Source organism: Limtongia smithiae, assembly GCF_038497785.1.
Source record: "Limtongia smithiae strain NRRL Y-17922 unplaced genomic scaffold V1518scaffold_5, whole genome shotgun sequence".
Taxonomy (NCBI): domain Eukaryota; kingdom Fungi; phylum Ascomycota; class Lipomycetes; order Lipomycetales; family Lipomycetaceae; genus Limtongia; species Limtongia smithiae.
In genome coordinates, this window is record NW_027117626.1 from 795086 (window position 1) to 807422 (window position 12337).

The window sequence follows — 12337 nt, forward strand, 5'->3', positions numbered from 1 at the left end:
GCAAAGAACATAAATATATAATCCGTGAAAGAGAACAATACGTGCGTCTACCGAGAGCGTTTACCGAAAACACGAGCCCACCCAAGAAAAAAACAACCCGAGTCTAATGACGAGCATACAACCAAAATTGGAGGTGTTGGAAAAGAGGAGGAGTCTAAATGCAACCGGTATATGAAGTATGGCGTATGGCCACAGGAAGAGGGGTCAGGCGATTATATGCCGCACCATCAGGTGAGAGAGTGATATGCAACGGGGAAAACAAGACAACGACAATCAACTTAGTCGTGACCGCACGAAATTCTGCAACCGACCAAGCGGACTAAGGTTCGCGTTGTTCTGCGATTCGGTACTAGACGTCGCCGTCAAGCTCTCGTCCGAAATCGACTCTGTGTCGTTATCGTCAAACGTGACGGGGATCACGATTCCGTTGCTGCCATCAAGGTCCAGCTCATCGTCGTAGTCACCGAGCTCGCTCCAGATCTCGTTACGCTCCTCGGAGCCAAGCTTCTTCGAAGTCCACGGCCGCGCCGCGGTGACACCCGCGCCAGTGCTGCTGCTCGTGGAAGTCGTCTTTGTCAGCGACGGACGCAGTGCTGCTTCCTCGTCCGACAGCAACAAGGGATCCGTCTCCAGTGCGCGGTCGTCTGCGTTAGCCAGCGTGGTGAGCGTAGCAGTATCGTCCTTCACGATGGCAAGCACCTCCGGCTCCGGCGTGAGGCGCCATGAAAGGCACCCAACGCCGGCGAGCAGCAACAGCGTTCCAAACGCAACAAGCCCGATCTGCAACTGCGACAGCCGCGACGCCTGCTGGAAGTAAATCAGTCCGTCGAGGATGCTGACGATATTATAAATGCAGAACACGAGCGGGTACAAGATCGAAGTGGAGCACAGCTTAAGACCCTGGTGCAAGAAGTACAACTGCGTGAGCGCGAGTACGACCACGCCCAGCACGATCAGCCATGTTTCCCAACGGTTGAACTGGTTCTGCTTGTTGATGATCGAGCGCAGAAGCAATTCGACGGCCGACTTTGCGAGTAGCAGCGTGTGCGCCGACAAGATTCCAGACACAACGCCGAAGAGGATACCGCGCACGATCTTGCCGCGGTGCGTGTGTCCGCGGCGCCACGTACGCATCATGCGAAGGACGCCGAGCATGAGCAGCGCGAGGAAGATCGTAAGACTAAACCACAGCAAAAATGGTTTCTGCGCGAGTAGATACAACAGCTCCTCGAGCGTGTGGTTGGGCTCGGGCAGCGCGCCATACAGTGCGATGAGCACTGCGCCCGCGACGACGAGCACGGTACCAACACCAGAGAAAAGCGTAAAAGGTTCAGCAAGGAAGATGGTCGCGCAGATCGAGTTGAAGACAAGACTGCTCTGTGTCTACAGTTAGCACTGCATCACGGACGACATACGCGCCAGCGCCGGGGGAGAGAGGGGGTACATACCGCCTGCAGCGGCGCGAGGATGACAAGTGGTAACGCGGTGATCTGGAATCCCGAGCCAAAGATATTCGCCGCAAGAAACACGCCCATGCCGATGAGCCAGCGCTTGCGTTTGTACGGCGGCCGCTGGACATGGCCGAGGGGCTTTGCGTCCTCAAGGATGTGGGACTTGCGCTGCATGGTGAGGCCGAAGGACTGCAGAGCGGTGGAGGCGATGCCGGCCACGATGCCGATGGCAATGGTCTGGCTAGAAGCGCCGTCCATGGTGGGTATCAGGCTGGGGTGGTGGCTGCGGAGGACTGGTGATCGTGGTGGAGGCGGTGAGCGCGGTCGTGACGCCGACAGCGCCGCACAGAGGTGCAGCGCAGTTGCGGCACAAATGTCGCGCAGAGCGCTCTAGTCACGTGTATCCGCATTGGGAAGCATGCACACACACCTCCGCAGTTGTGCCCTAACCGCCGCAGTCACGTGGCGTCTTTATCACCGCCTCGGGCTCACTATCTTTTCTCGCCTGGTCAAATCCACTTCTCGCTCTTTGTCCTTCTCGCCCACCTCACCACCCAACCACATCCTTCACAATGTCCAGCACCGCACTCACCGACGATCAGGTATGTCTTTGCCGCTGTGTGTATGCAGTGTCGGCACCATTCGGGCCGGTGTAGGGCCGCTATGCTCCTCCTCGTGCTGCTGCCTTGCGCTGCGCTGTCGCCCGTCCGACACTCGGAGATACTTCGTTTCCGTTAATCGCTCCGCGCAATTGCTCACATCCACTCTCCTTTGACAGGTCGACGTCGAGCTCAAGAAGCTCGTTCAGTTCATCAAGCAGGAGGCTCTCGAGAAGGCCCGTGAGATCCAGATTAAGGTCGGTCGTCTAGTTCCTCACCCCTCCTTCAGCCTTGCGCATTCAATTGCCAATACTGACCGCCCAGGCCGACGAGGAGTTCGCCATTGAGAAGGCCAAGCTCGTCCGGTCCGAGACCTCGACCATCGACACCGTCTACGAGCGCCGGACAAAGCAGGCGTCGCTCGCCCAGCAGATTACGAAGTCCAACATCACCAACAAGACACGCCTCCGTGTCCTCGCATCCCGCCAGGACGTGCTCGACGCCGTCTTCGAGGAGGCCGCCGGCAAGCTTGCCGACATCAGCAAGGATTCCGACAAGTACTGCTTCCTCCTCAAGGACCTCATCCTTGAGGGCGCCTTTATCCTTTACGAGAAGACCATCTCGGTGTCTGCCCGTGAGGCCGACTTTGAGCTCATCAGCAAGGCTATCCCCCTCGCCCAGGAGGAGTTCCAGAAGGAGGCCGGTTTCGCTGTGACCATCACCTGCAACCCCGACTCCCCTCTGCCCGCTCAGTCGTACGTCTTCTAGCACCCTCTTATCGGTACAGTGACTGACCTTTGCAGCGCCGGTGGTGTCATTCTTGTCGGCTCGGCCGGCCGCATCGTCGTCAACAACACCCTCGAGGAGCGCCTGAAGCTTTTGAACGAGGAGGCTCTTCCCGCCATCCGAGTCGCCATCTTCGGGTACGTCCCTTGTTCCTTCAGCGTCTGCTTACAAGCTAACTCCCCATAGCGAGAACCCGTCCCGCAAGTTTTACGACTAAGCTCTTTTATGTTACGAGTCCCGATGTCGCCCTCGACGTTGCGCATTACTAGCTAAAGAAAGAGAAAAATAAAACGGAACTTTGGGTGTAGTTTTAGTCAAGAACGCCCGCTTAATTATATACTCATCTATTCATGTTTTTTTGCTCGTTTTTGGAACCCAACCACACCACTACCACGGCGGCGCCAAGTATATGTATAGAGCTGTGTTGCATTGTTTGATATTTCTGTGTATGCTTTTATTGTTGTAATACGTCGAAAAGAAAGTGTCAATATGTTCATACAAAATCATTGATTTTGACCTGAGACCATTAATATACACAAGCAGATATTCAAAGCCAATCTATATCGTGGGCATTTAGAGCGAGAACGTGATGGCGGCGGTAAGGAGACCTAGCATGATAGTAGCGACTTTGGCGGTCGCGCGGTAGCCATCAGAGGAGGACGTCGTGGCGGTCGCGCTTGCATTGCCTGACGACGATGCGCCGGATGTGGCTGTCGTGACGGTAGCGGAGGTCGATGAATTCGCGCTTGCAGTAACGCTTGCTGAGCCGGACGCGGTGGTGTCCATCATGCTGCTCATCATTGTTGTGGAGCTGTTGCTCGTGTCCATCATGCTGCTGCTCATCATGCTGCTTGTGCTATCCGTCATCATACTGCTCATATCCATGCTGTCCATAACTGCCACCGTGGTGCTGCTCGTTGCTTCCGAAGTGACGGAAGCGGCGCCCACAGCGACCGGGACGGAGACCGAGAGGAGTAATGCCGCAGCGAGGAACGCGGGAGTGTTCATGGTTGTTCGCATGGTGTCGATGGTAATTTCGCGAGTGTAGAGTAATGCGTGGGATATGGAAAGAGGATGGAGGATAGTGGGCGACCAGTGGCGTTGCCATAAGATATATACCTCACGAGCTCCAGGCCCTCGACCTTAGTGATGCTCGTGATCTGCGTGCATTTTCATGATCGGTCTACATGCGGCAATGGCACCCCCGCGGCGTATGAGATCTACATTCGCAGACGCGCGTCACGTAAGATGTGCAGGAGGAATGTTTTAGGTGTGGCTGTGGGACTTGTGGTTGATTTGAAGGTGGTGATCGGGGCGATGACGTCGTGCCCAAAGGTGGCGTCAATGCAGATTGCTATGGACTTCCATTTGGTCGCGGCTGCAGTTTAGAGAGAGATAGTTTTGCTTCCTCTGATAGGAGCATATATAGCATGTGTTTTAAGCGGTGTCTGAGTCGATGTGGTCAGAACTCGAAGTGCGCATGTTCTATGGGCCGTCGAAGCGGCAAGCCGCGGCAGCTGAGCAGACAGCGGCAAGCAAGAGCGTTTCAGCAAATCATACACGCTCTGGCTATATCGTAGTTGCTGCTCATTTCAGTCTCCACACCACTATAACCACGTCGCGATGCTCCCCACAGATCTGCACCGTGAAAGACAACTCGCCTGGTGAACTACGGCCGATCTGCGTCGAGAAACGCGGTTCAGGGTATGGGTAGATTAGATTGAGTTTGCGGCGCTTGCCACGTGCGATTGAGCCGCAGAGTCGCCGGCCCCTGGCCTCAATTTTTTCTCTTTCGCGCTCTGTTTTCGCCCTCTGTCTTCACACGTATCACCACCCACCTCCGTCCCCCGCCCGCCGTCTTCTCCGCAATGTCTGCCAATGCCTCAGGTCGTGGTGCGCACATCCTACCGCACCGATTGCACGTCTCTGCCTAACAACCAGCCCCGCAGGCGGCCCGCGACGATCATTCCTAGCCTCAAAATTCAGCACCCCCGGCCTCCCTTTCGTATGCCGAAACCTCTGCGGTCGTGTGCTCGGCAACCGCACCAGCGCGTATGCACATATTCCGGCATGTCCTAAACGCCACGATGGTGTCAAACTCGTGAGTTTCTCTGCGGCGCTCTTCGTTGATTCCATGCTCCGTTGGGTGGCTGGGTTGGTGACTTGCGGCTAACGGGAGGTAGGATATGTGTACACCAGAACAGTTACTGGAGATGGTGAAGCAGTTCGTGGTGGAGTGTAGCAACTTCCAACAGCAGCAAGAACAATGTATCGGGAATATCGTGAATATTTGCTTTTATGCGCTGGCGCAGCAGTTAGCGATGCGAGCGCCGCCGGCGCAGACGGCGGTGGGACAGGAGCAAGACCAGGAGTATGAGGACATAGCGGACGAGGACGAAGATGGAGAGGAGAGTGGGGTGGATAGCGCTCGGAACGAAAATGCGCTGCCGTCGCCTCCAGCTACAGAGCACGAAGAAACGACGTCTCCGGTCGCGCCGGCCGTAGTTGCGCGTTCTTCTACGGGTGAGAGTGCTACCACCTCGTTGTGCACTTCGCCGCAACCCACCATCGCCAGGAACGTCTCAAGCACCTCATCTACCACCGCCTGTGGCGCTCAGGGCAGTATCACGGCCATGACACGGTCCAAGACGACGAAACTGGCAAACGAGAAGACCACCACCACTCATTCTCGCATCGTTGCGCTTCCCATGGGAAATTTGTCCAGTGCGCTCAGGTCGTCCCTTTCGTCTACTTTGTCCGACTCGGTCACCACCTCCCACTCACCACCACAAGACAAGTCGCACACCGCATCTACATCGGTTGGCAACCTGAAGACCGCGCCTACGACAGCTCATGCTACATCCCACACCGCGTCTCACACCACCACGGTCTCTGCCTCCGCTGCGGCCCATGAGCCCGCTGCTGCCATCACAGCGAGCAAGCGTACACGAACGCCGTCGGCAAAGCTTATAGCCTCGTTAGCATCGCAGAAATCACGCAAGCGTGCCGGCCCTACTATCACCGCCGCTTCTACCATTTCCATCAACACCAACACTGCAACCGCGGCCGCCACCACCACCACCACCACCACCAATGTACTTGCCGTTTCGTCTCCGTCGTCTGTACCGAGTGTGGCGCGCACAGCGACGTCGCCGCGGCTGCCGTATATGGGCACCTTTTCATGGGCACCGGCTGCGAAGCATGCGAGCTCGCACGTGCCTACGTCGCTTCCACTACCGCCGCCATCTTCGCATTCTCCGCTCACATCCACCACCGCTGCCGCCGCAGCACGCAAACTCACACGCGCGCCGTCCATACAACTAAACGCGCGCGCGCCCACCGTGGAGACTCAGAACCTGTCACAAGTACTCGACCACGGGTCCGCATTTGGACCGCCGTTACAGTCAGTGTTTGCATCGGTCTCTGGAGACGCACCGTCGCCGGCTGCTGTGTTGTCGTGGAAGTTTGGCGAGAGGAAGGCGCCGGGGTCGACTCCATTGTTTGCTTCTTTGTTGGCGTTGTCGTCGTCGTCGTCAAGGAAGACGTCAAGCGCGCTTACCCCCTCCTCCTCCTCCACCCCTGCCATCTTCTCGTCTTTGTCGTCTTTGTCGTCGTCGTCGTCCAGGAAAACTAACACAGCTGCGGTTTCCCCCTCTGCCTCTGCCGTCACGGCACCCGGGTCAGCCACCAATGACCGCATCTCGCGCGCCAAGCTCTTCGCCCGCAGGAGCGAACCAGCACAACTCCGCCATCGCGAGAAAAGCAGAAGACAGAAGACCAGGAAGATTACGCTGCAGCGCGAGCTCGAAGGACTCGAGGCCGAGGACAAAAAGAATGGGCGCTCGCGAAAGAGAATGAAGAGGGTGTAAGAATATCGAAGAGCGAACAAACAAATATATATAGAACGAGATTTAAGCTCGAACAGCGCATGCGCGCACTCACGACGATAACGGCCGACGCAGATCACGATGCACGTTAGCAGATCTGCTGCGCGACGGCGAAACCCGAGACAGGGCAAGGGCAGATTAGATTGAGTTTGTAGCTGTTTCCACGTGTTGCTCAGCCACAGTACAGGCCCGCGCTCGGCGGTGGCCAGCCCCAGCCACAAACCCACCGCACCACACCTCCAGCTGCGCATTCACCTCTTTCCCTCCTGCCACTTCATCACCACTGCCACGTCGACCGCTGATCTCCGCATCGGTACGTACTCGCCGCCCAGTGCACGCCTTTGCAAATACTAATGGCATGCGGCAGGTGGCGCCCGAGGATCAAGGCCTGCCGACAAATTCAGCACACGGCATGCCGTTCATCTGCCGTAACTTCCGCAGTCGCGTACTCAGCAATTGCATCAGCGGGCATAAAAAACGGAGGGGCCTGTTCGAGGCGCGATGAGCCGTGAGACGTCCCCCGGTGCTATGCTGCGTTGCGTTGCGTTGCGTTGCCGTGGTGTGGTGTGGCAATCCTGGAGCATAACACGTGTACGCCGGAGCAGTTACTCGAGATGGCGAAGCAGGTCGCGTGAGAGTATGGTGATTTCCGGTGTTGGCAGGAGCGACGCCTTGGGAATGTCGTCAGTGCTTACTGTTACATGTTCGCGCAGCAGGGCGTGAAGACGGATGGAGACTCTATCGCGCCATTCGCGACGTGGCTACTATCACCGCATTACGCGTCGCGGCAGGCCACACTGCTTCCCTTGTCGTCAGGCACTCACTATTTCCATCCTGTCCAGGACCGCCGCCAATATTCCTGACGTCTCCTGTCGCTGATGCATACGACTTCCCACCCGCAGACGCGACGACCTACGCAGCACACCACCACGACACCGACGACGAAGAGAGCCTCATATCGTACGGCTCGGTCTTCGCGCCCGCAGACGCACCAGTACTGCAAGGATGAATCTCACGCGCCTGCTCGTCCGCCAGTGGCCAGAATTCACAATGTGTCCAGCTCCTCCGCACCCGCTGCAGCAGACAGCACCGCACGCCTCCCTGTGGCTGATGCCTACACCGACGGTGTGCATACAACGAGGACAGAACAGCGCGAGAACAGTGTGAGAACAGTCCCATCCACGGACCAGTGGCTGCAAACACACGAAGCAGCCCCGCGGCCCGGAGCATAATGCAGCAAGAGCCACCACAACCAACCGGTGTGCGCGCCTTCACTCATCGTCGAGCTTCCAGTCAATACTCCGACCGGAGTATGCAAACCTGCATGTTCGCAAGGAGCTTAAACAGTCTCCTATAGCCAAGCGTACTGTCCGTCCCAAACGCCCACGAACACCGGTGGCGCGGATTGTAGCTTTCTTGGCATCGTCACAGACGACGTACGAAGAGGGGGAGAATCAACAAATGTTGCAGGCTTCCCCACAGTCGCCGCGATCCTTATCCTCCGCGCCGTTCTGCTAGACCTTTCCCATTCTCCTCGCCATCCCCAGCACCGACCACCGCTACCCCGCCGCCTCAGACGCGCGCGGCACGCGCCGTCGCTCAAACTCTACGTATGCACTGCCAGCACAGTGGATCTCGCACAAGGGCTCGACTACAGGTGCGCGTTCGGACCGCTGCTTGTGACCTTCAGCATGCATCTGGTGGCGCCGCGGTGTCAGGGGTTTGCTTTCCTGTTAATTTGGCGCGTCATTCCCGTGAGTCGGGGTCAAGTTTGCCCGACGCACGTGAATCACGACAGGATATGCGCCCGCGCGTTATCGCGAGAAGAGAGGGGGGCGAGCAACAAGAGGAAGCGGCACACATCGGCGAAGAAAGTCGAAGAGGGTTATTTATGTAAGATAGCCGTGGGGAGACTCTAGCAGATAGAAATGTCTTGTTGCGTGTTGCAAGGTGCAGGGTGGTCTGTTCGCGGGGCTAGTTAAGGTGGGGCGGTGCTAGCTGAAGATGGTATTATACCGACCGGCGCACACAAGCTGAACTGCTGAAATCGGAACAGACGACACGACACCGGCTGTGTCTCTCGCGTGCAGACGGGACTGTCCTGCTTGTTTCTCGTTCACGTTCGCGTTCACGTTCACGTTCACGCCCGCAAACACGAGAACGCCTCCCACTTCCTACTCCACAGATCTCGCTCTCCCGCTCACGGATGCGCGCCCTGGGGCCTTGCACAGCCAACGAGGCATGCAAACCGTTGCGAACAGTACGCTTGCAACGGCGCACGGGAACGGCCGAGAGCGAAGGCATGTGTATGTACACTGCGGCGCCGCCGACGTCGGCGACGTCGCCACTCGCTAGGGCACCGTGCCCGGCCCCACGGCCCGACGACCTGGCCAGGCGCAATGCACTGGCAGCCTCGAGATCGTCGACCTCGAGGCGGCGGGGTCCGTGGGCGATTGTGGCTGGCGCATGCCGCCTCGCGGCACGCGTGCAATCGTCGCGACTGAGGAGGCTGGCTGCAGGCAGCGGCATGCAGATTTCTACTTAGCAGCACTGCTGCGAGCCCTGCGTGCACGCGTGTGCGATGCCTTCCTGTGCCCCTCCGCACCTCCGCCCCGGCCGAAGTCCAACGCCGCGGCCGCGGCGCATGGCGCGCCACGCCAGGCACACACAGCGCAGTGCCCACCACGTCGTCGCGGCGCAGTTGCAGTGCCGCGTGCTCCGTCGGGCCACAAGTGCTGCGACCATTTCCGCAGTCTCGATCTTGCAAGTTTTGTGAGCCGGGGCGTGATATTAAAGCAGCGCAGTTGTGTGTGCACCGTGCGCGGGCTGGGGCTCGGCGAGCGCGCGCGGAGATGGAGAGATCTTCGGCTGCTTAAACCCCGCACGGTCTCTTTCCTCCCAGCGCCAGGGCAGTGCCGCCGGCGAGGAGCAGGCGCAGGAAGGCTGCGGAGGAGGACGAGCACGCGGACGAGCACGCGGAAGAGACGACTCGCGCGATCAGCGGATCGACTGGCGCATGGTGCTGGCCGGCGCGGCGATCGAGGACGGCGTCTAACTCCCGTACACACGACCGCGCGGTCGCAAAGAGAGCGCGGCCTGGAGAAGCGGCGCGCCGTTGGCGCTGTCGCTGAGCTGGCAAGTGTCGAGCGCTCCTCCACCACCGCGGCCGCCAGGGTTTCCACCCAGCCCGCCGGCAGAACAGGACCCTGTTCGCGCGCTCTGCCACCCGTCCCCGGCGCACACGCTACGGGCCGGTGAGCAGGGAACTTCTGGAGCCGCCCCGCTCGCTCGCAATGCAGACGAGGGCTTTCCGCGCTGCTGGATTCCGAGCCCCGCCGCGCGTGCTTGCACCGCAGGAGCACACACGAAAGCCGAAGCTCGGCGAGCCGAGGATGCGAGCGCAGGTCAGACTGGTGAGTGCGCAGTCTCAGACACAGCCGTCCGCGGGCGTGTCTCTGCCTTGGGCTCCAGACAGGCGTTGGGCCGCGGCGGCAAGAGACAGCTGATCGTCCTGCCGCGTAGCGAGTCGCGAGACACGGCGTTGAGCGCAGTGCACAAGCGCAGCAGAGAGCAGCTGCGAACTAAGCGATGGCTGTCGTGTCGGCGGGCTACCTGCAGAACAGCGGCCGCAGGGTGATCGCGATGGGTAGACCGTTGCAGCGTGGCCCTTCTTGACATGCATGGCGGCGCGTGGCCACCGTCGCCGTCTGGCGCACGCAGGCAGGCGCAGGCAGCCCGACTCAACTTCATGCGCCCCGCAGCTGGGCCGCTGGAACGGCGGTGGCTTTTTCGCACGGTGCGTTTCAGACAGCAGACTCGAGAGGGCGTGTTCTTGAACTCACGAGGCAGGGCCGCACCGCTGGGCGCAGCGGTCGCGGCGGCGGCGGCTGCGGCGGCGGGAAAAGCCATTTCTGGCCAATACGGTGCCTGCCGCCGCAGCGGTGCCTGGCGGTGTACGCTCGCGCAGCTGCACGCCTGTTCAGGACGCGCGCAGCGTGAACACGGGCAGCGCGTGTACGGCTCCGCGCTGCGGGGCGACTTCCACGGCGGGCGCTTGCAGGCCGGCCCTCTGTAGACGGCGGGAGCAGCCGTGAGCCTGTGAGCAGGGTGCGCAGGGCAGTGCCGGCGTGGGTGCAGTACCTCCACCAGCACCTGCGCAGTCGCCTCGCGTCCGACGCACACGCTCCGTGCAAATGCTTCGCCGGGGCTATTGAACTCTCTCTGCGTGCCGCCCTGCCTCGCGCGCCTACCAGGCTAGCGCGGCGTCGTCTTTGGTCTCCGCTCTCTCTTCTTCTACCGGCTGCGCACTCTTACATAGCCCGCCCCACCTCCTCCCACGGTCTCCCAGGCTCCATCCACGGCCACCCACCATCGAGCGTGGAACGCCCCGCGGCCGGAGACGCCTCATGTGCAAAACCGATGTGCACAGTCTACTATAGTACGCCCACACCGCGGTCTGCTGCGCTGCCTGCGTGCGTACACTAACCAGCGCAGATGTCTACCAGTTCTGCGGCCACAAGGAACTCTTCACCGAGGAAAAGTGCGTGTACACAAAGAGCGGGCGGCAGTGCCGGGGCAAGCGCAACCACGACCTCAAGCAGTCCAAGTACTGCACCGCGTGCCAGCACCGCCGCGACTTGGAGGCACGATCGTCAAAGCTGACCCCGTCTGCGAAGCGGCTGCCGTCGTCGGCGCAGGCACCTGCACCCGCGTACGCCCCCGCGCCAGCACCGGGACTGTCGTACATGCCCTCCGCCCAAGGACTGAGCAGTGTCCGCTCGCAGGCGAACTTTGCTTCCGTGGTGCAGCCCACGTCCTCCTCGCGCCATCCGCCGCCGGCGCCCTCCGCGGCACACAACGCGCGCACTCTGAACTCGTACACCTCGCAGATGCTCCCCCGCGGCGTCGCGGCGGAGTACACCGCCAAGACGGTGCGCGCGCAGCAGTCGCGCAGCTGGCTGAACACGGACCAGCCCCCCATGGACGAGTTCCTGAGCAGCGTGTTCGTGCAGGGCCGGGGCAACGACAGCGCGCCCTACGGCGGCGGGTTTGCCAGTGTCGCTGGCGGCGGTGGCGCTGGAGGCGCCGGCGGAGGCAGGGCGAGCGGCAGCGGCCTGGGGAGCAGCGGGAAGAAGAGCACATGGCGGTTGAAGTAGGAAGGAGCAAAAGGAATGCGGCATGACTTTTACGACACGCGACGATTGGGCAAAAATACATAGATTGCATGGCATGCGGCAGCCACTAATTTTGAGTGTTGTTGGGGGGGGAGGGGGGGAAAAGGGGCACGCAATATCAGCAGCGGCGGCAGCACAGCAGCGTCGCATCAGAGGCCCAACACAGACGTCGCGGCGGAGGAGCCTCCTCGGTGTTCCTGACGCAAGAGCAGCAGCTGCATACGCGGACAGAGACTGCACGCGACGCAGCTGCTATATATGCTCAGCAGAGCACCCAGTCCGGCCTGCGGCGGGCTGTGGCGAGTGGCGGCTGACGGCGGCCGGCGAGCGCCTCAGGATAGAGTGCGCGTGGCGTGGCGCGCGCACGCGCGCACGCGGGCAGTGTGGCTGGGGCGGCACAAGCGAGGCCCGGAACACGTGCCGGCCAGGCACGCACGCGG

The 12337-nt window shown here is 60.3% G+C and overlaps 5 protein-coding genes across 5 annotated transcripts; 3 read left to right on the forward strand and 2 right to left on the reverse strand.

Annotated features, from left to right (window-relative positions):
- Positions 1-273: 273 nt before the first annotated feature.
- V1518DRAFT_427256 (magnesium transporter NIPA-domain-containing protein) lies at positions 274-1709 on the reverse strand (the record flags this gene model as incomplete). Its single annotated transcript, XM_066906026.1, has 2 exons — positions 274-1377; positions 1449-1709. The coding sequence occupies 2 exons, from the start codon at positions 1707-1709 to the stop codon at positions 274-276; spliced, it is 1365 nt and encodes a 454-aa protein (XP_066759973.1).
- Positions 1710-1964: 255 nt separating this feature from the next.
- Positions 1965-3419, forward strand: V1518DRAFT_416404 (ATPase, V1/A1 complex, subunit E). The gene is made up of 5 exons (XM_066904041.1): positions 1965-2053; positions 2230-2307; positions 2375-2805; positions 2854-2973; positions 3023-3419. Exons 1-5 carry the CDS (start codon positions 2024-2026, stop codon positions 3051-3053), a joined length of 690 nt encoding a protein of 229 aa, XP_066759974.1. The 5' UTR covers positions 1965-2023; the 3' UTR covers positions 3054-3419.
- On the reverse strand, positions 3278-4122 carry V1518DRAFT_416405 (uncharacterized protein). Its single transcript, XM_066904042.1, has one exon. The coding sequence runs from the start codon at positions 3854-3856 to the stop codon at positions 3410-3412; it is 447 nt and encodes a 148-aa protein (XP_066759975.1). The 5' UTR covers positions 3857-4122; the 3' UTR covers positions 3278-3409.
- A 515-nt stretch (positions 4123-4637) lies between these two features.
- On the forward strand, positions 4638-6705 carry V1518DRAFT_433159 (uncharacterized protein; the record flags this gene model as incomplete). Its single annotated transcript, XM_066906224.1, has 3 exons — positions 4638-4729; positions 4786-4937; positions 5020-6705. The coding sequence occupies exons 1-3, from the start codon at positions 4705-4707 to the stop codon at positions 6703-6705; spliced, it is 1863 nt and encodes a 620-aa protein (XP_066759976.1). The 5' UTR covers positions 4638-4704.
- Positions 6706-11142: 4437 nt separating this feature from the next.
- V1518DRAFT_405429 (uncharacterized protein) lies at positions 11143-11879 on the forward strand (the record flags this gene model as incomplete). The annotated part of the gene is made up of 2 exons (XM_066901915.1): positions 11143-11161; positions 11218-11879. 2 exons carry the CDS (start codon positions 11143-11145, stop codon positions 11877-11879), a joined length of 681 nt encoding a protein of 226 aa, XP_066759977.1.
- Between the last annotated feature and the right edge of the window lie 458 nt (positions 11880-12337).

Coding starts and splice junctions, on each gene's coding strand:
- V1518DRAFT_416404 (XM_066904041.1), top strand. CDS start 2,024: ATGTCCAGCACCGCACTCACCGACGATCAG. Junction 2,054..2,229: donor CCGCACTCACCGACGATCAG/GTATGTCTTTGC, acceptor CTCCTTTGACAG/GTCGACGTCGAGCTCAAGAA. Junction 2,974..3,022: donor ATCCGAGTCGCCATCTTCGG/GTACGTCCCTTG, acceptor AACTCCCCATAG/CGAGAACCCGTCCCGCAAGT.
- V1518DRAFT_416405 (XM_066904042.1), bottom strand. CDS start 3,856: ATGCGAACAACCATGAACACTCCCGCGTTCCTCGCTGCGGCATTACTC.